This window comes from Microtus oregoni, unplaced genomic scaffold (genome assembly GCF_018167655.1).
Source record: "Microtus oregoni isolate MIOR12 unplaced genomic scaffold, Mior012 000011F_ref0000422, whole genome shotgun sequence".
Lineage (NCBI taxonomy): Eukaryota > Metazoa > Chordata > Mammalia > Rodentia > Cricetidae > Microtus > Microtus oregoni.
Genome location: NW_024543070.1, coordinates 2425624 through 2449174, shown reverse-complemented (window position 1 = coordinate 2449174; position 23551 = coordinate 2425624). Strand labels below are relative to the sequence as shown.

At 43.4% G+C, this 23551-nt stretch overlaps 2 protein-coding genes across 6 annotated transcripts in view; both read left to right on the top strand.

Moving 5' to 3' along the window:
- LOC121453315 (sorting nexin-24) overlaps nucleotides 1-18672 on the top strand; it is a 137224-nt gene extending 118552 nt beyond the window's left edge. For 3 of the 5 annotated variants that reach the window (XM_041659987.1, XM_041659989.1, XM_041659988.1), the window contains exons 4-8: nucleotides 10028-10122; nucleotides 11546-11578; nucleotides 12111-12175; nucleotides 12387-12419; nucleotides 17228-18672. In XM_041659987.1, coding sequence (XP_041515921.1) covers nucleotides 10028-10122; nucleotides 11546-11578; nucleotides 12111-12175; nucleotides 12387-12419; nucleotides 17228-17295 — 294 coding nt within the window. In that variant the 3' untranslated portion in view covers nucleotides 17296-18672. The remainder of the gene's footprint in view (nucleotides 1-10027; nucleotides 10123-11545; nucleotides 11579-12110; nucleotides 12176-12386; nucleotides 12420-17227) is intronic. The other 2 variants (XM_041659986.1, XM_041659985.1) reach the window with 1 other exon arrangement.
- LOC121453314 (high mobility group protein B1-like) lies at nucleotides 2164-3263 on the top strand. The gene has a single exon (XM_041659984.1). The coding sequence runs from the start codon at nucleotides 2202-2204 to the stop codon at nucleotides 2847-2849; it is 648 nt and encodes a 215-aa protein (XP_041515918.1). The 5' UTR covers nucleotides 2164-2201; the 3' UTR covers nucleotides 2850-3263.
- Nucleotides 18673-23551: the final 4879 nt, after the last annotated feature.

Genomic DNA, 23551 nt, shown 5'->3' with positions numbered 1-23551 from the left:
CATGTCGAGAAATTTAAATGGATTAAATACATGCGATATATATTTTGTTTCTTCCCCTAGAGCCTCACATATATACTAGAAAAGTGCTTTGCCACAGAGCTACATCCTTATACTTAAAAAAAAAAAATAGGGGCCAGGTGGCAGTGATGTACCCCTTTAATCCCAGCGCTCGGGAGGCAGAGGCAGGCAGATCTCTGTGAATTTGAGGCCAGCCTGGTCTGCAAAGTGAGTTCCAGGACAGGCTCCAAAGCTCCACAAAGAAACCCTGTCTCAAAAAACAGGAAAAGAAAATTAGGCCTGCCAGAAGTTGTCTAATAGGTATTGAATTGTTTTGTGGTCAAGTCTTTGTTTCCTTTGCTCTGTTTTCAATGTATTTACTCTTTTTTTTTTTTTTTTTTTTTTTTTTTTTTTTTTTTTTTTTTTTTTTTTTGGTTTTTTCGAGACAAGGTTTCTCTGTGGTTTTGGAGCCTGTCCTGGAACTAGCTCTGTAGACCAGGCTGGTCTCGAACTCACAGAGATCCGCCTGCCTCTGCCTCCCGAGTGCTGGGATTACAGGCGTGCGCCACCACCGCCCGGCTTCAATGTATTTAATCTGGGATTATATTTATTTTATTATTTTTAATTATGTACAGGGACGTGTGTCTGTGTGTGGATATGTACACTTGAGGGCAGGTATCTGAAGAAGCTAGAGGCCTCTGACTCCCCAGAGTCAGAGCAGGAGTTACAGAAAACCGTGAGCCACCTGACATGGGTGCTGGAAACCAAACTCAGGCTCTCTGTAAAGCAGCAAATGCTCTTAACCAGTGAACCAGCTCTCTAGGCCCTGCTTCAGGAATTCTTTGTATACTAGCACAAATTAGTCGAAATGTTAAAATAAATTTTAAATCCGAAGAAAGGAATGTATCTTTAAATTCCCGTGGCTATTTTGAATTTATTTGTGATTTGCATTAAAACTATATATATATATATATATATATATATATATATATATATATGGAGAGAGAGAGAGAGAGAGAGAGAGAGAGAGAGAGAATACATCAAGAAAATTCAGTCACTATGCTTATACATGGTTGGGACGAATGTTTTTATGTAAGTAGATAATCTAGAAACACACAGAGCATTAGTTCTCATGTTAAAGTACCCTAAAAGGCAGTTTCTATGTTTAGTAGTCTTTTTTTTTTTTTTTTTTTTTTTTTTTTTGAGACAAGGCCTCACCAGATGCCCTGGACCTGGATTTCTCTATGTTGACCAGACCGACCTTGAGCCCACAGAGGTAAATCTGCCTCTGCCTCCCAGAGTTTTGAGATTAAAACTGTGTACCACCCTGGCCGTGATTAATCGTTTAACAACATCAAAAATTATATTCTGCTAGGCAGAGTAGCATACAGCTGTACCCTAAAATTCACAAGGTAAATATGGAAGAATCAAGAGTTCAAGGCAAGCTTAAATTACTAAGTGAGTTCCAGACTAGCCTAGGATATGTAACAAGACCTTGTCTTTAAAAAAGGTTTGGGCCAGCAAGATGGCTCAGTGAGTATAGGCACCTGCCACCAATCTTTTTTTTCTTTTATTTTTTTAAAAAAGAAAACAAACTATCTTTTTTCATTTTCCATACCAATCCCAGTTTGCATTCCCTCTCCTCCTCCCATTCCCTCCACCTTACTCCCAATCCCTCATCTACTCCTCAGGGAGGGTAAGGCACATTGCTTAGGAGAGGGTCCAAGGCCCTCCCTACTATATTTAGGCTGCGCAAGGTATCCATCCAAAGAGAATGGGTTCCAAAAAGCCAGGACAAGCAGTAGGGTTAAATCCTGGTGCCACAGCCAGTGGCCCCTCAGTCTGCCCCAGCCATACAACTGTCACCCACATTCAGAGGGTCTAGTTTGGTCCTGTGTTCGTTCCTTCCCTGTCTGTCTGTTTACCCATTAGCTCAGGTAAACAACCTGCCACCAGTCTTGACATGAGTTTCATCTCAGGGGCTCACAGATGGCTCCTGGGCTTTGTCCTCTGCGTTCCATACACACACACACACACACACACACACACACACACACACACTGCAATACACTTTTAATGAAAAAATTTTAAGAATTTCTTTTCAGATTGCAGTACATTGAGCTCCATAGAGACAGCGCCGGGGCAAGCGAGAGCCGGACGGGCACTGGGCGACTCTGTGCCTTGCGGACGAAAATCAACTAAACATGGGCAAAGGAGATCCTAAGAAGCCGAGAGGCAAAATGTCCTCGTATGCATTCTTTGTGCAAACCTGCCGGGAGGAACACAAGAAGAAGCACCCGGATGCTTCTGTCAACTTCTCAGAGTTCTCCAAGAAGTGCTCAGAAAGGTGGAAGACCATGTCTGCTAAAGAAAAGGGGAAATTTGAAGACATGGCCAAGGCTGACAAGGCTCGTTATGAAAGAGAAATGAAAACCTACATCCCCCCCAAAGGGGAGACCAAAAAGAAGTTCAAGGACCCCAATGCACCCAAGAGGCCTCCTTCGGCCTTCTTCTTGTTCTGTTCTGAGTATCGCCCCAAAATCAAAGGAAAACACCCTGGCTTATCCATTGGTGATGTTGCAAAGAAACTGGGAGAGATGTGGAACAACACTGCTGCAGATGACAAGCAGCCCTATGAAAAGAAGGCTGCCAAGCTGAAGGAGAAGTACGAAAAGGATATTGCTGCTTACAGAGCTAAAGGAAAACCCGATGCAGCGAAAAAGGGGGTGGTCAAGGCGGAAAAGAGCAAGAAAAAGAAGGAAGAGGAAGATGATGAGGAAGACGAAGAGGATGAAGAGGAGGAGGAAGAAGAGGAAGATGAAGATGAGGAAGAAGATGATGATGATGAATAAGTTGGTTCTAGCGCAGTTTTTTTTTCTTGTCTATAAAGCATTTAACCCCCCTGTACACAACTCACTCCTTTTAAAGAAAAAAATTGAAATGTAAGGCTGTGTAAGATTTGTTTTTAAACTGTACAGTGTCTTTTTTTGTATAGTTAACACACTACCGAATGTGTCTTTAGATAGCCCTGTCCTAGTGGTATTTTCAATAGCCACTAACCTTGCCTGGTACAGTCTGGGGGTTGTAAATTGGCATGGAAATTTAAAGCAGGTTCTTGTTGGTGCACAGCACAAATTAGTTATATATGGGGACGGTAGGTTTTTTTTGTTCGTTTTTTTGTTTTTTTTTTTCATCTTCAGTTGTCTCTGATGCAGCTTATACGAAGATAATTGTTGTTCTGTTAACTGAATACCACTCTGTAATTGCAAAAAAAATTGCAGCTGTTTTGTTGACATTCTGAATGCTTCTAAGTAAATACAATTTTTTTTATTAAAAAAAAAAGAATTTCTTTTCAGAATTTCTTAAGCCAAATCCCAGTCTTTCTTTACAGATTCTTCATTTCATAAAGGCCCTTCTTGGCATTCAACTTTCCATGTAGGTCCTTGGATATTTTTTTTTAATAAGATAGTCTACAAAGCTCTGGGAAACCTTAGCAGACAGATCTTTGAATTCTATAAGGAGCACAAGTTTTGCCAAAGCACAAGCTCAACGCACCTTGGGGATGGAGTCAATGAAAACAAAGAATGCACGGGGCCATGGTTCTTCAGCTCACACCTGCTTTTTAGTTTTTAGATGGCCGCAGTCTTCCTGAGATCTGTGTACTGCATGGTGTTTTTAAAAATGACCGCGAGTCTTACTGTGGCTCGTTGTGTGAATTGGGACCAAGTGCCAGGAGGTGACTAAGTGGGAGACTGAGGACCACAGAGCTTCCACAGGCTTGGGTCCCAGAGGACGGTGACACCGAGGCCCGCTTACTGCTGTGTGGAGATATTGATTTTTTTCTCCCTCCCTGTTCTCAGTGACTCCTCTGAAGTAGGTATGGTATGAAGCTGCTTTTGTGGGCAAGAGAAGAAAAACCATCGTGGTGAACTTTGTCACTCCCCAAATCAGACATTTCAAACCAAACTGGAATCACTTACAGGACTCGTGAAACCTCCTGACTTCTGTAACAAAGAGGTCCCCTGCAAGTCCATAGCAACCGTATAGGCAGAGCATGCCTGCAGCTCACAGCAACCTCACAGGGAGTAATATACATGCTATGTATGTATGCACGCATGCATGTGCATGTCTGTTTAATATTTAGAATTGATAATGAAAAGATCAGACGTGAAAACAAAAGTGTTCCGCAGTGATCACGGAAGGTTAGCCGAGCGGGCTCATCCGAGCTTTCGAGATGTTCCCTTCCTGTTATAATTGGCTGCTGGGTAGGTTCGGCCCTAACTAGAATGCCAGCGTTCGATTTCACCGTGTCCTCAGCGGAGACATGTCACCATTTATGCTGGCTTTAGTGACAATTTTCTAAAATGGAAACTCGTGGGAAATCATTACAGTGTTTATACGTCTCCCTTGTCGGACGGTGTGATCCTGTGATATTTTACCAGTGTTTTCTGCCGCATGATGGCATCTTGCAGAGGTTAAGGCAGAACAGGTCCCTCTGTAGTTTTGTGAGCACATTTTACTGGCCGCAGAAGAAAGGATAACTGACAATTAAGTATTTGGGATGCCACAGAAAGAACATGTGCAACTAATCAATGGCACCCTTTGGGACCATGATTTTATAAAGCTGATAGGGTAGAAAAATCAGGGTTTTGTGATTTGTGTTACATGATGATAATTGCACCTTTTCAATAAAAACGACATTTCTGGAGTAAACACCAGGCTGGTGAGGCCGCTGTACCAATGCTGTTGTTTTTCTGTCCCATTCAGACAAGTTTTTGTCAATGATTTTATAGAGTATGAGATCCCCTCCCCCACACAAACGCTTATTAACACCATGTAGAGAAAAATAATAAAGTTTTGCAAAGCCTATTTCATTGCCCAGTTTTAATATTCATTGAAGTTTTCATTTTTAATATTCGCTAGATGCAGTGGTATCCAGGTGTGTCACAGTACAAACACACTCGGTACTGTCCCTTGATTAAATGCCATTCCTATGGTCTTCGTCTTCACATGCGTGTGTCCGGCTCATATCCCTAAGTGAGAAACTGGATGCGTGAGAACCCACAGGTGCATTTTCAGCTCGTCTGGAGGGTTTTTCCGCTGCATGCGTGTTAAGGGGCCCTCATCGATTAGAAGCCCCTTGGTGTTTCTTTTCCCACCCTTGGGGTGTTCTCCTAGCTTCACTGAACAGAGTTCAGTTGGAGCTGAACTTCTTCTGCCCCTACCAGGACAGACTTGCTTTGAACATGCTGAGTGTATATTACCACGTGTGGCCAGTTAGTCCTTGCAATGAAAGAGCCTCCCTCTCTCCCATGGTCCTCTACCGTCTCTCCTTGTTCAAGCAGCCTACTTCTGTGGAAAGTGCCATTTTTTAATTATTGTCCTTGTTGCCTCTGGCTCTCCCTCACTGTTTTCTTTCTCTTTCTTGGATTGTAGGGGGTGAGGCAAATGCGCTGAGCAGGGTGGGAGGATGACTCAGCTCTCTTGACAGCGGGTAGCAGAAACCCTTCATGCTAACCCACCACTGGAGACCACAGCACTTGCGTGGAAAAAGCTACTCTCTGTCTTGGATCTGTGATTGATTGTGCCTCTTACAGTATTTTACTCAGCTCTTATACCTGTAAAATGCAATGGAATTTATTTCTAGCCTTTTCTCTAATTTGGCCATTTCATTTTGAGTTACACTCTCTTACTTCGTAAATTATTTGCCAGGCCTCACATGCCAGCTTTGCAAGAATGGGCGAGCAGCATGGGAACTCTACTGCCAGGGACTTTAGGATCTCAAGTAGACAGCTCTGGGCTTGAAACTTTGCACCGTCCCACCACCAAAATACTCCTTACCGGATATGTGTGGAGTCTAGGCTTCGCCAGCTAAGGGTTGAAAGGGTTCAAATCATATTTTCCCTACTGGTTCCTCATGTTGGTGAATCCTAGGCACTAGCAATTGTTACACTTTTGAGTCTTATGTAGAAGATACAGAACACAGAAGCAGTGAAATAGAATGCTTGCTAGAACTAGGGAATAGTAGATTTTTGTCCACCAGGAAGAATTCTTTACCATGATGCCTTCACCACTTAGACAAAGATTTTTTAAATTTACTTTTATTTTATGTGCATTGGTGTTTTGCCTGCATGTATGTTTGTGTGAGGCTGTCAGATCTCAGTTACAAACAGTTATGAGCTGCCATGTGGGTGCTGGGAATTGAAACCAGGTCATTTGGAAGAACAGCCAGTGCTCTTAACCACTGAGCCCTCTCTCCAGCCCCTTGGACAAATTTTTTTTTTTTTTTTGAGACAGGGTGTCTCTGTAGCTTTGGAGCCTGCCCTGGAACTAGCTCTTGTAGACCAGGCTGGTCTCGAACTCACAGAGATCCGCCTGCCTCTGCCTCCCGAGTGCTGGGATTAAAGGTGTGCGCCACCACCGCCCGGCTGGACAAATATTTTTTAACCATAGTCTAAAGCTGAAGACCCTGATGTGAAGGAAGCACACACTCCAGCAAGTTTTGACAGAGAGGGAGACAGGGCATCTTTGAGGAGGCTTGTGAACAGCAGTCGTCGGCATGTGGGGTTCCAGGCCAAGTGTACTCAAGTGCTCAGCAATATGACTGCCACAGCCTAGCTAAAGGAAGGTGTCCTCTGCTGAAGTGTCCTCCTCTGTGTGTGTGCGGTGTGTGTGTGTGTGTGTGTGAAAGAGAGGGGGAGGGAGAGAGAGACGTGGGGGACAACGACTGAGCTTTATCCTGTTTTCAAAAGGATCCACAGAACATGTGTGGCTAACATCTAGTCACTATAGAGATATTCATCCAAACTTTCCAAGTGATTAAAAATGAGTTGGAAATCAACACACACACACACACACACGAGAGTGAAATCTCTCACATGCTAATTGTATGCCGATACTCTTGGGGATGTCTCCTTGAATCCGCACGAGAACCCCGTAAGTACAAGGAGAAAGGCTGGAGACCAAGTCTGACAATCAAACCCACATGCCTCATGCACCACACTGCCTTGAGACTAAAAATGAATACCACCAAAAACTAACAAAGACCAGCAGGCTAAACCAGTGGGGACATGATTTCATATTTAAAAATGTGATTTTTCTATACAATTAGGAACTTATCTGGGGAATAAAGTTGGGTGATGTGAACCAGATGGGTTCTGAAGATGCGGGATGAGTCAGGGTGTGGCCCTGGAGAGGGATGGTTGCTCCTGGAGACGAGCATTTCAAGGAATGAAGATGGAAGTGGAACAGCCGGGAGGCCCCACTTCCTGTTCAGTCTCCTGCATGAGATCATGTGTTTATGGCCCAAAAGACTGAGTTGAACTAATTTAATTCCTATTTGGCATCTCTGTACTAATTAATGACAGTTGTTTTTATTTGTTCATATTATATTAAATTAGGTAAATTTTTCATCTTTGTTCAGACTAGAGTATTAATTCTTTTTTTGTGTGTGTGTGAGGTTTCCTAACAAAGCTCAGGAAACATTCCTGACCACGTAGCTGAAAGCCTTAGCAACACTCCCTGCACACTCGGGGTACTGCTTTCTTTATAACACTGAGCCCTAAAGAGTAGCTTGACCATTGTTTTCTGGAAAATATTAATTGAGAATATTCCTGGAACAAAAATAGGTGCCTGTAAGTTTCTAGAGTTTTCTGTGTTTCTGTCTGCCAAGATGTCTTACCTAAAACAATGTGGTCATCTGTTTGGAGAGCTCCAGGGAGAGGGAGCAGGATTAATTCCTGTCCCTGTGTGCAGTGTAAACAGCTTTTTGCCTGTCTTTTGTCATTAATGATCATGCTGTGGATGTAGCCAGTGCATTGTAAGCCAATCTGTCAAGGCAAATAAACAATTCACCTTGTTAAAATTCCCTAAATCTTGCATTAATAAAACCGAAGGAGCCCCCTGAACACTCAAGAGATGTCTTCCCCCATAGTGCAGTGATGGATGATATGTCTAAAGAGCCTGGAAATTAAGTAGTTCGGGTCATTAAAAGTGTCCCACACTTCTTATTGATTTAATTTGTTTTTAAAAAGGTAGGGGTGGAGATAAGAATGTAACACCACCCCTGTTTTTTTATTATTATTTTTTAAATCTGAAGGCTACCACCTATACAAGTTGTTAATTTTTTCTGGGGCAAATTCTTCCATATTTAACACAGCATTAAGTTATTTTTTTCAAGTGGGCATTAGGCTGTCTTGTTAAGCAGACATCTAGAAACATCTTAATGGTCCTTCTAGCCTTTGTCATGGCACAAACTTCTAGAACTTCTTAGGCTACCAAAGCAATGATCTCTGGATGTTCAGAAACTCTATTGAATAGGTAGGGCTCATAATAAATGTCAAGCAATTGGAAAGAAGTGAGCTGAAATGTCAGAAATTCTGTCCATGGGCAGAGAGCCTCCTTCCTTCTCGGCTCTCTCAAGTTTTTGTTTTTCTGCTTGCATAAATAGAAAAAAAATGAGATCTGAGACGACAGAGGGGTATGTGCATGGATGGATCAGTGGGAGTGAATGTATTTGGAGAGTGTTGTGCAGGATCTTAACCTCGTCACTGTGCTCTAGGTTGTTCGAGTCGTGTGTGCGCTTATTTCTTTATCCCGTCCTCCCCTGAACCTGCTCTATTCGCTGCTGGGCGCCAGCACCCGCTCTAACAAGTACCCAGGCAGCTTTATTTAACGACTAGAGGAGAATTCCTCATCACTCTTCTATCTTCTCCTCTTAGTCCTTAATATCTTTCTGGTACAGTGGACTCTGGGAGGGATGGTGACAGCCCAGACACCCAACCTTTCCAGATGGACTGTCTCGGGGACCTGAATAGCAGGAGAAATTGGGTATCGCAGTGCCTTCTCAGGCCCGACAGCCTGTGTAGCCCTAATCCATGTATGTGATCTGCAGTGGGCAGTAGGTTTCCTCACCTGTGAGAAATGAGCAGCTCAGTATGGAAATGGTGGCATGCCTACAATACACAGAAGTGCTGAGAGTTTGATCCTTTTGTGTTTGTCCTGTATCTTCTGTACCAGTTATATGGCTGTTCCTAAGATTCTGTCAGACAATATTTAACTAATTCCCATTATTCTTTAGATAACATACGCTTATTGCGGGGGGAAAAAGCTCACCCATGGAATGTTATTTAAGTAGACCCTTAAGAGCCACTCCTAACCATAATCCCAACACTGAGGAGGTCGAGGCCAGGGGACTGTTGTGAATTCAGGACCAGCCTGGGCTAGATTTAGACAAGCAAAAGAGCAGGTGCATCGTCTTTGCTCTTTAGTGGAGAGAGAGGACCGGGTATCAGGTGTATAATCTGTTAACACACATTGGCAGATTCTTTTAAAAATGCATAAATATGAAAATACACCCCATAGCCTCCATCAGATTTCTCCTCCACATTTTGCATCATTTGGTTCTCGGTGTGCTGACATGTTTCTGCCATTATGCCAGCTCTTTAGCAGAGCTCTTTAAGTGGAAGAACTTTATAGATTTTTTTCAATATATGCCCTGATTTACACTTGGCGGTAAAGTTGTCACTGACCCTTTAAGTGGAGCTGCCCAGATGGCAATAAATGTCAACTGGTCCTAGTGCAGGAGCAGGTGATAGCTAAGGGCATAGACTAAATCTTCCAGATGGAAAACCTGCAGTATTTCCTAGGACTAGTGGCCTGTTATGGAAATGTAAATACTTTATCACTCAATAGGGAAAATTTGATTTGTGTAGCTGATGTGCCTGGGGTTGGACTGTTCAGGATGGATCAGAGTCTCTGTGAAGGCTTGAACCATGCCCGGTGCTTCTGCAATGTCTTGTCTGTTAGGGAACGTCTGAAGGTAGGAGACCCTTCTGTAGATCTCCCGAGAAGCGGTGGGTAAATGCAGGGTGTGTAGTGTATGCCAGGCTGAATCCACTCCTCGTATCAACCCTGGGAATGTTGCTGGCAATGACTTTGATGGACGCTTATGACTTTTTGATGGAGTTCCTTTGATTGATGGTCTAACAGACTCCCCTCCCGGCTCTAATTCCATTTTCTGCTTCCACAGGCCGTCATTTTGGAGAACGAAGAACTTCCCAAACTCTTCCTTGATTTCCTCAATGTCAGACACTTGCCCTCTCTGCCAAAGGCAGAAAGTTGTGGGTAAGAACCGCTATTTACATTATGGATGTGCATCTTAAGTAACTCTTCGATAACTGATTGTCCTCACAGATATCCCAGAGTGGTGCCACAGGGCAAGCTGGCCACATCTAAGCTCTGAGCTGAGGCATCATTCTCTCTCATATCTCTACTTATAGTAAGAGTAATCCCTCCCAAGTCTTCACCTCCATCGTGCAGCAAATGGTCCAGGCAAACTCATGCTTAGGCAGAAGGAACTACCCTCTTAAATGATGGTGTCACATAGTGTCGCAGATGCTAATTATGAATCCAGACTGTCCTCGGCTTGTGCCAAGTATACATATTCATGTAGCTTTTTAAACCTATACTTTTATTATTTGAGTGTATGCTTGTGTCTGTGTGTGCCATGCTTTTGAAGGGGGTGCCTGTGGAATCCAGAAGAGGGCGTCAGATCCACCAGAGCTGGAGTTATAGGCAGTTGTGTGTTGTTGCCCAACATCGGTGCTGGAGTCCAAACTCAGATCCTCTGGAAGAGCAACAAGGATCTTAACCACCAAACCATCCCTCCAGTTCCCATATTCATATAGTTTTAAAGATATAGATGACTTTAGAGATTATTGATCCAGCACCCCTCATTTGGCTGTTGGTCAGAGACACAATATCTAAGTGTTTTTCCCAAGCTGTCCACGCGGCAGAACCCAGACCTTCCATGAGGGCTACTGTCTTCCCTCAGGAACTAGTAACGGATGAACTGTGGTCCCCAGTCCCTGTTAACCATGGAACTGGGGGAGCAACATCACCAGCAGCTAGAGATGAATTCTGAGCTAGCCTCTGAAAGCTCAGCAACACCCCTGTCCAGTGTCGACCCACAGAGACATAAGGCAGCACAAATCCATCTGGGGAAGGGGCTCTACCCACCCGTTCTTTCCCTCCGACCCCAGCCCTTTCCTGAGATCAGGTTAAACCTGAGCTGTCTGCGGAGTACGGGGCAGTAGACACTTTTCGCCGCGCCTCCTCAGCACTGTGGCCACTTGCTGCTCACCCCAGAGCCTGAATTGTCTTCCATACTCACCAAGTAGTCTATGTGGCCAGTGTGTTCTGTCCCAACCTGTGTATTCGTGTTTCCTAGGAGGGCAGGTTTATGGCTGCTCTTGAGTTTTGCACAGAAACCTTAACAATTACGGGGAATGAGGTCTTTTTATTTCTATTCCAACCCCCAAACAGTATTAAGGCCGTACGATTTTTAAATGATCTTAAGGAAATTTTGAAATGCCCAGAATCACCCAGGCTGAAGATTTCTTAGGATTAGTTGTCAGCTGTACTTTGGCTCCGTACACAACCTTTCTGCCTGTTTCCCATTTCACTGCTGAGGCTACGAACCTTTGTTTTGTTGCCATAAATATTGGTCCAACTTAATTGGTTTTTTTTTCTTTTATAAAAATTTCAGATCTTTTGATGAGACAGAATCTGAAGAGTCAAGGTAAGAACTGATGTCGATCAACGAGGAGTTGGTTATAGAGATCAGTAATAGAGCTGAGTTTGTTCAGGGTCTAAACTACCCATGGTACGCCTGTTTAAAGTTGTGTGCCTCTTGAAAACCTATTTGGATATTGGTTTGAAGATGATAAGTATTTGATAGGAATTTGCAGGGCTAATTGCTTGTAACTCAGCATGAAAGGGGTTAATTACATGCCCCCCTCCTCATGGCTTCATGCAAGTAGTAAGAATACTGCTGTACTTGTGCTCAAACCCCAGAGTTTCAGAAAGTACTTCCCGGCAGTGGTATTTACTGCAAAGATGAGCGTCTGTCTCACATCCCAAAGAGAAATATTGGGAAGCAAGTGAGCTGCCATGGCTTCCCTCTGTGTGTGTGCTGTTATTCACCCACGCTGGTGGTTGCGGAGACCTAGGGACATCCCACACAGCAGTCTGATCCCCTCAAAGCTAGTTTGTAGTGTTTTCTGTTTACCATCGTCCCCTGATGCTGACATGCCTGTTTTCGACCTTTCCAGCAAGCTGTCCCACCAGCCGGTGCTGCTGTTCCTCGGGGATCCATACGTCTTGCCTGCAGCCAGCGGTAATCAAACCTGTCATCTGCTAACAGCTCTTTACTGATTTGCCCCTGCACCACATAAACCACGTTTGTAATATGGGTCTAACAGAGTGACATCGGTCCAGGGCTTAATCATCTGCCAATAAACCAGTGCTCTTGGTGTAAGAGACATTTAGAATTTTAATTGGGGCCGGCCTTTCAGGAGGAAATGTAATTTTTCTTTCTCTCTTCCTAGCCTATTTTGAATTAGAGAAAAGAAGGGATAAAGGTACTTATTTTTCTTCTTTTTTTTTTGTGATGTTTTTCAGACTGCTGCTTGTTTTTAATCTAGAGGTCAGAGTTCAGGTTAAAGGTTCTAGTCTTTCTTAAAAAATGCTTCCTTCCCAAAGCTGTGCACATGCATTGCAGCTATACCTGCGTTTCCATTTAGGCTTTAGTGTCTTGGATGATAGACTATATATCTTTAAGTTGTGTATTTCAAATATAGCTAATTGATTTAAGTGTAACCATAATCGATATTTCAGCATGCGTCCTTTTTCGGTTCCAGTTCCCTAGAGTCCCTCTCAAAGTGTTCCCCTATGCAATGTTCCTGGAGGACATGCTCAGCATCATCTCAGTTCATTTGCAGGCAGCCTCAAAATAGGCTCAGCAGGTAATATCATTGGCTAACGGGGAAAATTCCGGCTCAGGGATGTTGGTGACTTGCCGGACTCAGGTGGACCATCTAAGGCCCAGGTTTTCCTTCTTGGCTTTTAGCACACCAGGTCTCCAGCCTCTAGGAATGACAAATATCAAGTCACAAGAAAGCATAGATGAAGGATCCATTGTTTCTGTCAACTAAACCTTCCTATGAGCTGGAGAGGAGACTGCTGTGTAGCACAGGGTTTGTAGTCGGGACACGCGCTTGCCTGCCGGGAAAGGAAAGGTGACCAGGACGCAGGCACAGTTTACTCTGAGACCCCTCTAACCCTGCTCAGAGAGTTGCCTCAGCTCTAAAGAATATGGTTTCATGGTGGCTTTTTGTGCATGTCTTATCAGTGAGGAACAGTTACCCCTTTTAAGGACTGCTTCCTATACTTAAAATATTTATATTAATTAATTATTAACATATTAGCCAGTGTTACATTAAAAAATTATGTTTAGTAAATACAGTACAACCCAGTCTAGATTAAACAGTCATTATCTTGTAAACTGATTACATGCATAATTGTTCTGGAATTCTCTCTTCTCATGCACCTGTCTAGAGTTCCCGCAGCAGTGGGGAAAACAGTAATGACTGGCCTGGAATAGCCATGGGCTTGATGGAAGTGAGAGGGGGCAGGGGGCATAGTTTGTGATCTTTAAATCTGATTCTTTAAGCTTTTAAGCAGCACCTACCACATGGTGTACACTTTGACAGTGGAGACCGAGGGGCCTTCTGGGAATCAGGGCAAATGTCGAAAGCAGGAAGGTGTGTGTGTTGTTGGTCACTTGATAGTGTAGACCAAAATAAGGGACCTCCTATTTGAGAATAACCGTAATTAATGGGTTTGGTGGACAGGGAGATACAGGGGCGCAGTTGCCAACCCTTCATGTTATAGTCTTAAAACTTTGGCAGACCCAGTTTTGGAAATTAGATCCCTCTGGCCTTAGAGGAACTTCCTCTGTACCACACTGTGTTGTTAACATGCCTTTCAGTGAGGGGAAGCCATTATTCCTGAAAATACCGAGTGTGGGAATCTTGAGAGCTGCCGACTCCCATTCACATCCACTCTCTTTACATCTTAGACATTCTGCCTAGAGAATCGAGGCCAGATAGGTAGGTTTATTGGTAAAGCATTTGCCATTCAAACATAAAAATCTGAGTTCTGCACACAGAACCTACTTTAAGAATGAATGAATGAATGAATAAATAAATAAATAAATAAACAACCCAGGCACCATGGTGCAGTTGTAAACGAGCACTTTGGAGGCAAAAGGAGGATCCCTGGAGCTCACTGGTCAGCCAGCCTAGCTGAGCAGTGTTCTTTCAGCCACCGGGACCCTGTCTCAAACAACAAGGGGGACAGCTCCTGAGAATGACACTAGAGGTTGACTGCTACCTGTATGTAATCACATGTGTGCACATATATGCGCCAATGAAATAAAAAAGAATGGCTGGTAACTGATCATTATCTTATTAGCTTTTGACAACAAAAGCCAAGAGAATACCCTCTGTCTTAAAGATTATTTATTTCTATTCTATGTGTATGAGTGTCTTACTGCGTATATGTATATGAACTCTCTGTGGACCTGCAGAGGTCCCTGAAACAGGAGCTGGCGGTGTTTGTGAACCCCCGTGTAGGTGCTAGGAACCAAACCCAAGTACTCTGCATCAGCAGCCAGTGCTCTTAACCCATGAGCCATCTCTGGCCTCCAGAGAGAATTCTCTTGACAGCCTCAAAAGTGCACGTTCTGGCCTTTGTCTTAAATTTTCTGGAAAATACAAATTAGCTCTTTCCAAGGACCCAGGTAGGCATCATCAACCTGGCTGAATATTCTGGACAATGCTCTTCTTTGTCGTGCGTGCCCTTTCATTAGCTCCTCTGGCCCCTCATTCAAATCTGCTCAAGTGGCCCTTTCATGCTGAGTCGCCTTTCCCTTTTCTGTCCCCTGTCCTGTAACCCGTGCCCTGCTTTGTGTCCTTGCTTCTAATCCATATTAATCACGGTGTAGAATTACTCATCGGACATAATGAACGGGGTTTTCATTGTTTTATGGGACTTTGTTAAATATGCTCACATATTTAACATATTAAGTTAAATATGTTCACAGTGTAAATTAACTGTCTTTAAGTAGATTTTCAGATTTCAGATGGCAAAGGATAGCAATATGCCACCCATGTGAAATATGTTTGGATATTTTATTGAAAATGAATCAGTGGTTCACTGTATTAATATCTGTATGAGAAATAAATTTAAAATTAGAATTAGCTAGACCATTTGTTCAAATACACAGATTTATAGCCTACTGAAGGCTTTTAAAGCTGTGATCTATGAAAATTGTGTGTGTGTGTGTGTGTGTGTGTGTGTGTGGTGTAGCAGAAAGGTACACACTCAGAAAGCCAGTGTCATTAGCCAGAGAGAAAGCGCATTAATCATGTAGTAGAGACATTTGTTTAAATATTTATTTGTATCATTTGCTTACTAGCACCTGTTTCATGGCCTGGACAGAGGCTGTAATTTTTATTTCTGGTAATTAGATGTGTGTATGGCATGTGGTAATGACCAAGTACATACTGTGCGCCAGGCCCAAGTCATGAACTTGGCTTCACTCACCAACTTGTCAATAACCGGTAAGGAAGGTTTTGGTGTGAAATCCTTCACCGCTGTTAAAACAAGTCAGCTGTGTTCATAGAGCTGGGAGGTGACTACCCAGGATGCAGAGCCATTTCAGTGAACGTTTGCTAAGGGAAATCAGTCAGATCTCCAGCTATGTACTTGACTTCACCCTTGACTAGACTCAAAGGTGTCTCAAACTCAGGGGATCCCAAACTGAAATGATTGGCTTCCTTCTAATTCCCTTTTGTTCCTCAGCTTCTCCCGCAACCCTCTGACTTGCTAAGACAGAAACCCAAGGTGTGCCTGTGATGACTTCAATTATTATTAATTTTTTCCTTTACCGACTACCCCCTCTCTCTTCCTCCTTCGTCTTCCCTCTCCTTCCAGACTGTCTCTCACTACACAATCTAGGTTGTCCTTGAACTCAAGGTCCTGCCTCAGTTTTCAATTCCTGGGATTACAAGCACATACCACCCCAGCCAGCTTAATCCTTGACTCCTCCCTTTTATTTCCTGGTCACTCGTATCTGTCAGCAGGTCACATCCTTCATTTCTCTAGAACCCATCCGCTTTTCTGTGTCCTGCAGCAGCATCTTCCTCTGCACTATCACAGTAACCAGGCTGATCTGTATCCACCTCACACTCGCTTCAGTCCATTCTCGGCCTGACAGTCAGTCATCTTTCAAAAGTTCATGTCTTGCTTCATTTAAAATCCCTCAATACCCTCAGCACATCTCTGATACATTCCCGTGAGATCTTCATAGGTCTGAGCTGGTACCTCTGTCCTCCTGAGCACCAGGCCCCTCACTGTCTCACTTCCACCGATGACTCTGAATCCTCTCGGCTCCCTTGCCATAGACTGTATTGTCCCCTTATTGCCCCTGAAGCCTCCCTACCTTCTCTGATGAAGCCCAGTTCCCTTGCACGTGACTTAATAAGGTAGCTGCTCTGTAGGGCATGAAAGGATGAAAAGAAGTATCAAGATGGTAGTCCATTTGCATAATAACTACCCAGACTGCCCAGCTCCTGATGTAATTGTGTACAGATCGAAACTTCAACCTGAACATCTGTGCTATGGGAAGAAGATTGATCCCCCTGCATTCCACTATATCTGCTCTCACGCTAGAAACGGGCTCAACATGCTTTGCATACCTCTGCATTGCCTTCTGCGAAAGTGGGGCTGCTGTTTCAAGTTGGACAGGATGGCTTTCGTTAGAATTTGGAGTTAAAAGACAGACTTCCTATTTCTAGTCTCCAGAAGTGCGCCCACAAGTACACACACAACTTGGACGAAGTGGCTCCGTAAGCCTCAGTGGAAAAACCACAGCCAAGTAGTCCCAATAGAAATCTTGAAATTCCTTCGAGTGTATTGAGATTTTTGTTAGAAATTGAATTGCCAGCGTAATCCATCTTCCTTGTGAGGAAGCATCCGGATAAAGAGCTGGGGCCTAGTGGCATTAACCATTTGAAGAGCAGCCCCTAAATCGGTAACACTGCAAATCTGGCCATGCAATCCCACAATGCCTGGTGGGAGCCAAAATGGCCTCCGGTTGACAAGCACAAATAGTAGCACTCCTTGCCGTGGGTAAATAGGCCCAAGTAGCAGCCCTGGCCTCTGACACTATGGCCTTGATCTCTAACCTTCTTTCCTGACCAAGGGCAAATGGCTCGGTCATGTGGACCCCAGAGAGATGTAGCTGTTCTGACGCTTCTTCCATAAACACGATTATATGTCGTTGGTGCATGTTAAGAAAAGCAGCTTTCTTTTTCTTTTTCAGATTTTCCCAATGTGGTCATCGAAGGAGTTCTTCATGGAATATTTTATTCTCATCTGCAGCCCAGGTAGAAGTCCTACCTGGCTGGAAGAAGCTGAAGCAAGTTTCAGTGTCAATGGCAAGAACATCAATAGCTCGACCAATTTACCTGAAACTCTGTGACAGAATAGCTCTAGCTAGTGGGAAAATTCAGTCCTCGCTTCCTTCAGAACAGGGACATTTCTATTAGAATGGTGCTTTTAAAATTAGAAACTGAACCAGGGCAGCAGCTTATGTCCAATTGTTGGAGTAAAAAGGGAGATTCCAACATGGGAAGTCAGGACAAGGAAGCCGCAATGGATTACTGGGAGCTCCGAGTGTCACCAAACAGAACCATCTCTGCTTCAACTGCGCCATTTGCTAATTGGAAATCATATCCTGAGTCCTGCTGACCCTGAGTGACTTTGGTGGCCTTTTGTTTGGACCTTGACAACACTCATCTTTACATCATGAGATTTTTCTCAGCGGGGGATACCGTATTCAGGGGTGCTGGCACCAAAAGAGAACCCTGGAACCCACTGCTAAGGGTGAGGAAAAAGCCAGCCTGGAAATCCAGTTTTACTGACAGTAGAATGCACTGAAGACTAGAATGCCTTTAGTTCCCACTTCAGGGGTGTTGCCTCCCACCTACGGGTTGGCTTCCAGCATCGGTGCTTGAGATGAAATGGGGTGTTGGCGCAATCCTTGAGAGTCCCCTAGGAAGACACTATACCGGAAGTCTGGCCTCCCCTTTTTTCCTCTAGTATTGGAAAGTATGAGTGCCCCGCTGAAGGCCAGTTGGCACCCCAGTGAAGTCCCAGGGGCCCTTTCCTGTAGGAAGAACACGCTTTAAACACTAGCCTCACACTACAAGTTCTTGTCCCAGTGGGAGTCAGATGTGAGTTGACACTGGTGGCGGCAGGCACAGATGAACTGTTTGTGTCTGGGTTTCCTCCATGGTGCACAGTCATGGTATTGCCACAGGCTTTTGTGTGGTTGTTCTTCCAGGTTTCTCTTCGCTGGCATCATGTATGGATTAATGTGAGTTCGATATTTGAATATGTCTTCTCTACTGGGTGTCAAACAGATGGTCATCTTTTGTAGAATGTATGTCCTACCTGTGTGTATGTACTGATGAACATAACCTACTTATGGTTATAAGTTTTCATAAATTTAAATGTTGGAGAAAATATGTACAGTTGAAAGTACCATGTCATGAATTTTTATTAGCGTCTAACCCCACAGATTGAAAGCCTGCTGTGAACTTTTAAAGATAACGTTTTTACAATTGATTGTGTAATTATATGTTAGAAATAAAGTAATCAAGTGTCGTCAGCGAAAAATAGCTAAATGGTGAAGTATTAGAGATAATTTTTAAAATGTTTTTATGTTACTAGCTATTTTGAGTTAAATAAAAGTGAACAAAAGTATTTGAATTTGTGCTTTTCCCAGAATTCCTGGAGGCACAGATTTTGTCTCTTTCTACATGTGCACAAAATACAAATTCAACCACTCTCACATATCACTAGACATATATTTCTAACCTGATGGGGTGGTAAATTACCTCATCCATTATAAGATGATTGTTGTTCATTAAACACTTCGATATACCAAATTCAAATCTTTTTAAATAAATAAAGACCAAACATTTATGATGGTATGTTACTCACGAAATCTTTGAGCTGATAATGGTGGCTCATACCTGTGATCCCAGCACCTGTGAGGCAGAGGCAGGAGGATCACTGTAAGTTTGAAGTCAGCCTGGTTTAGAAAGCTAGTTCCAGGCCAGCCAGGGATATATCAGAACCAAGACAAAGATAAATTATTCTCTTTTTTTTGGGGGGGGGGATTAAATTACATCTTATCAATGACCTTTTTATTATTCATTTAAAAATTAGTATATGGACTGGAGGGATGACTCAGTGGTTAAAAACAGCTTAAGAGCATTGACTGCTCTTCCAGAGGTCCCGAGTTCAGTTCCCAGCACCCACATTGTGGCTCACAAGTGTCTCAACCATCTCTACTGTACTCTCATGAGTTCTGATGCTCTCTCTCTTCTGCTGTGGATACATGCAGACAGAACATTCATATACATAAATTATATAAATAAATCTTTAGTATATAATCTTGGGGTTCTTATAGGAGCTATAAACCACTATAGATCGTTTGAGCATAAAGAGTTGTATGTCTGAAGCTGAGAAGACATGAATCAGTTCCCTAGCACCTGCCTCAAAGGCCTGACAACATGCTCCTATAATCCCAACCCTGGCGAGGTGGAGACAAAGGATCCATGAGGCTGTCTGGCTAGCCAGTCTAGTTGACTTGGTAACTTCCACCATCATTGAAAGACCTTGTTTCAAAAACAAAAACAAAATGAGCGCCATTGAGGAAAACACCCAATGTCAACCTTTGGCTTCACATGCATGCACACACACGCATGAACACATAGACACATGAACACATACACACCAAAATCCACAACCAAACAAACCCATGATTTGTCAGCCAGTTCCATGGCCCAGAGAAATAGGAAGCTGGCATTTATCCCACAGCCCCCAATGTTTTCCACTCCATTGCCCATCTATATATAACCAACATATAACAGTATAGTGTCACCCCCCCCCCAGCGATGGAGTCTGAGAGGAACCTGGTAGCCTTTTGATCAACACATCTCAGGACACACTGGAGGATAATGACCTTTCTTTCTTCCTTTCCTTCCTTCCTTCCTTCCTTCCATTTATTGCATGCCAATCCCAGTTTTTCCTCCCTTCTCTCCTCCCCCAATCCTCTCCTCAGTGAAGGTAAGGTCTCCCCTGGGAAGTCAACTAGGTCTGTCCCATCACCTCCTTGAGGCAGGACCAGGATGGCATATATTTCTATGATTAGAAATACAAAAATACAAAAGGATGTCTAAAGAAACCCACCTCCCATCCCATCTCTTGAATACCTAGTCTCCTCCTATGAGCAGCCAAGGCACTGAATTTTTCTATAAAGTCCTTTGAGAGAGGATTCTTCTATAGGCAAGAATATATTGTCTATCTATTGCTTTTTTGACTTGATTTTTTAGATTATGTTATGTGTATGAGTATGTTGCCTGTATGGATGGATGGATAGTATAAACATACTTGCTTGGTGCCTTCAGAGTGTCAGATTGCCCAGAAGTGGAGTTCCAGGTGGTTGTGAGTCATCATGTGGGTACCAGGAGCTGAACCCAGGTCCTCTCCAAGAGCAACAAGTACTTTTGACCCCTAAACCATTCCTCCAGCCCCATCATCTAATGATGATACATCCTGTTTTCCCCTTTTTACAGACATGGTAACCTACAATACTCATCTGTTACACATATTTTTATGTAATGACACATCTTGACAGTCTACGTTAGTAGACGGAGTATGTTTCTCTTTACAGCGATATACCTCTGCTACAATTTATGCAACCAGTGTGATATTTTTGAATATGTTGACATTTTTCTAGTATACAAATACCATAGACAGGGCTGGAGAGATGGCTCAGGAGTTAAGCGCGCTGCCTGCTCTTTCAGACGTCCTGAGTTCAATTCCCAGCACCTTCATGGTGACTCACAACCATCTGTGATGAGATCTGGCGCCCTCTTCTGGCCTGCAAGGATACATGCAGACAGAACACTGCATACATAATAAACAAACAAATCTTTAAAGAAAATACCATAGACAACTTTGTACACATGTATATCTACACACATTAATTTTAATAAGTTTCAAAAATGATAGCACAGCAAAACTTTCATACGAAAACCCATGTGTAGATGCACACTTAAAATATTTTATTATTGGCTTCTGTTGGGCATGTGTAAATACACTTACAATATTTCATTTGGGTTCCATTGTGCATAGTTGTGTTGCTATGCAGGTGCACTGTACATGACCACACTGTGCCATACACAAGCGACACAATGTGAATGGTACATTGGGCCATGCCCGAGGCCCTGCACTTGAGGATGTAATAAAAAGCTGATCCATTCGAAGCTTATATTCAGGAACAATAGAGAAGTACAGGGGCAGAGCACAGAAATAAGAGGGAAAAGAAATATCCTAGTGCTACTTGCTCCAGGATGTAGGGTAGCCCCTCTGCCCCATCCACACAGCCCTTCGACATTCTGCATTTGTTTTGTGCGGAGCTGCTCTCCAACCTCACCTCTGCCCTGCTCATTTGCATGCTGGCTGCTCCTGCCCTGGTGTACTTTCTTTGGTGTTCCTTCTCCCTGTTGCCCTTCAAAAGCCACCCAGGTGTACAGGCCTCTTGGCGCCGAGCTCACTGCTGCCTGGCAAACCCTGCCTTTATAAGCTCACTTTGGAAAGTATGGATATCCTAGAGTCACAGTTAGGAGAAATGATCACACTTCAAAATTGACAAAGGACTTCTGCCTCTCTTGTTAACTTTGATCAATGGACAATGGCTACTTAGCACTTCGTTGATTCTGGCAGAATTTCCATATGACTCAGTGATTCTGGAAGTAGGGGCAGCAGCTGAAGAGGGTATTTGGATATCTGTGCTCACAGAGTTGTTCGTGTACAGTAGCACAAAGAAGAAACAACCTTAATGCCCATCAGTGGAGGAATGAGTGAAAAGCAAGTGAATTCTGGTGTGTGCTGTTGGATGAACCTTGAAGACATGAGTTGAATAAGCCAGTCATGAAGGGACAAATACTGAGTGGATGGCTCCATTTATACATGATATATATATATATATATATATATATATATATATATATATATTCATTTATAGTGAATATATATGAATACACCCACATATATTACACACACACACACACACACACACACAGTATTTAGTGAGATTTTCAGATACAAAATGTGGAGGGTGTGCCCGGAACTGCAGGAAGGGGACATGAGGAATTAGAATTGCATGGGTGTCTTTGGAGAAAATGACAGTTCTGGAGATGGGCAATGAATAATATGGATGGGCTCAACACACACCACTAAAAATGATCCAGATGACTGGTATCATGTGTGTCTTTCACCTCGATGGGAAACAGCCTGATGGGGTGATTTGGGTCACATGGAACCTGTGAGTAAGAACAGAGCATCCTATTGGTGCCCTGTCCCGTGGGTGCAGGAGTTTTGTCACATGCACTATTGCTGCTCTCATGGCCCTGGAAATTTCTCAAATTCAAACTGGATTCAGAATTCTAAGGCTGTCAACTAGAACCAATTATGAACCATTTGGGATTCTGAGTCAGCCTGGCCCATCGCACCTGAAGTGTTTGAACCACACAGCTGATGGACACACTGGTAGGAACCACTGTAAGAGACTGTAAATCACCTCTAGCATCTCTTTAAAATACTTTTTATTAGCTAGGCAGTGGTGGCGCACGCCTTTAATCCCAGCACTCAGGAGGCAGAGGCAGGCGGATCTCTGTGAGTTCGAGGCCAGCTCTGCTCTATAAGAGCTAGTTCCAGGACAGGCACCAAAGCTACCCAGAGAAACCTGTCTCAATAAACAAAAAATAAAATTAAAAAGTAAAAATTAATACTTTCTGTTTATTCATTAACAGTTTCATGCATTATACAATGTATCATTAGTGTATATAACCCAAATCCAGTCATCTGAGGAGGCCCCAGACCTCCTCAGCACTTCCTACCTTCGTGCTCTCTTTAAAAGCCCACCGAGTCTAGTTAATGCTGTCTGAATGAACGTGTCTGAAGCTCTGCTGGTTGGTTTGCCAGCTTTACACAAACTAGAGTCTTCTGGGAAGAGGGAAGCTCAGTTAGAAATTGCCTCCATCAGATTGTACTGTGGGAATGTCTGTGAGGCATTTTCTCAATTAATGATGGGTGATGGGTGTGAGATGGTCCACCCCACTGTGGGTGGTGCCAGTCCTGGGTAGGTGGTCCTGGGTCGAATAAGAAAGACAGTTGAGTGAACTATGATGGGCAATCCAGGAAACACTGTCCTTCTATGGTCTCTGCTTCACCTTCTACTCTGCTTGAGTTTCTGCCTTGACTTGTGATAGATTGTGATTGGGATGTGTAAGCCAAATAAACCCTTGCCTCCCAAAGTTGCTTTTCGTCATGGTCTTTTTCACAGCAATAGAAAGCAAAGCAGGATAGGGACCATCTACCATACCACAAGCAACACAGCAGAAGCCACAACTCCAAAGAAAAGTAACTCTTCTCCTTTCAACAGTTAGCAGTTGCTGACTCCTTCTCATCTAGAGGTGAACTCTCTTTGGAATGTTGACTGGCTTGATCTTATATAGACTTTGTGTAGGTGGCCATAGCTGCTGTAAGTTCGTAAGACTAATGGCCATAT

What these genes read in the sequence shown, in the direction of transcription:
- LOC121453314 (XM_041659984.1), top strand. Translation starts at nt 2,202, where the DNA reads ATGGGCAAAGGAGATCCTAAGAAGCCGAGAGGCAAAATGTCCTCGTAT.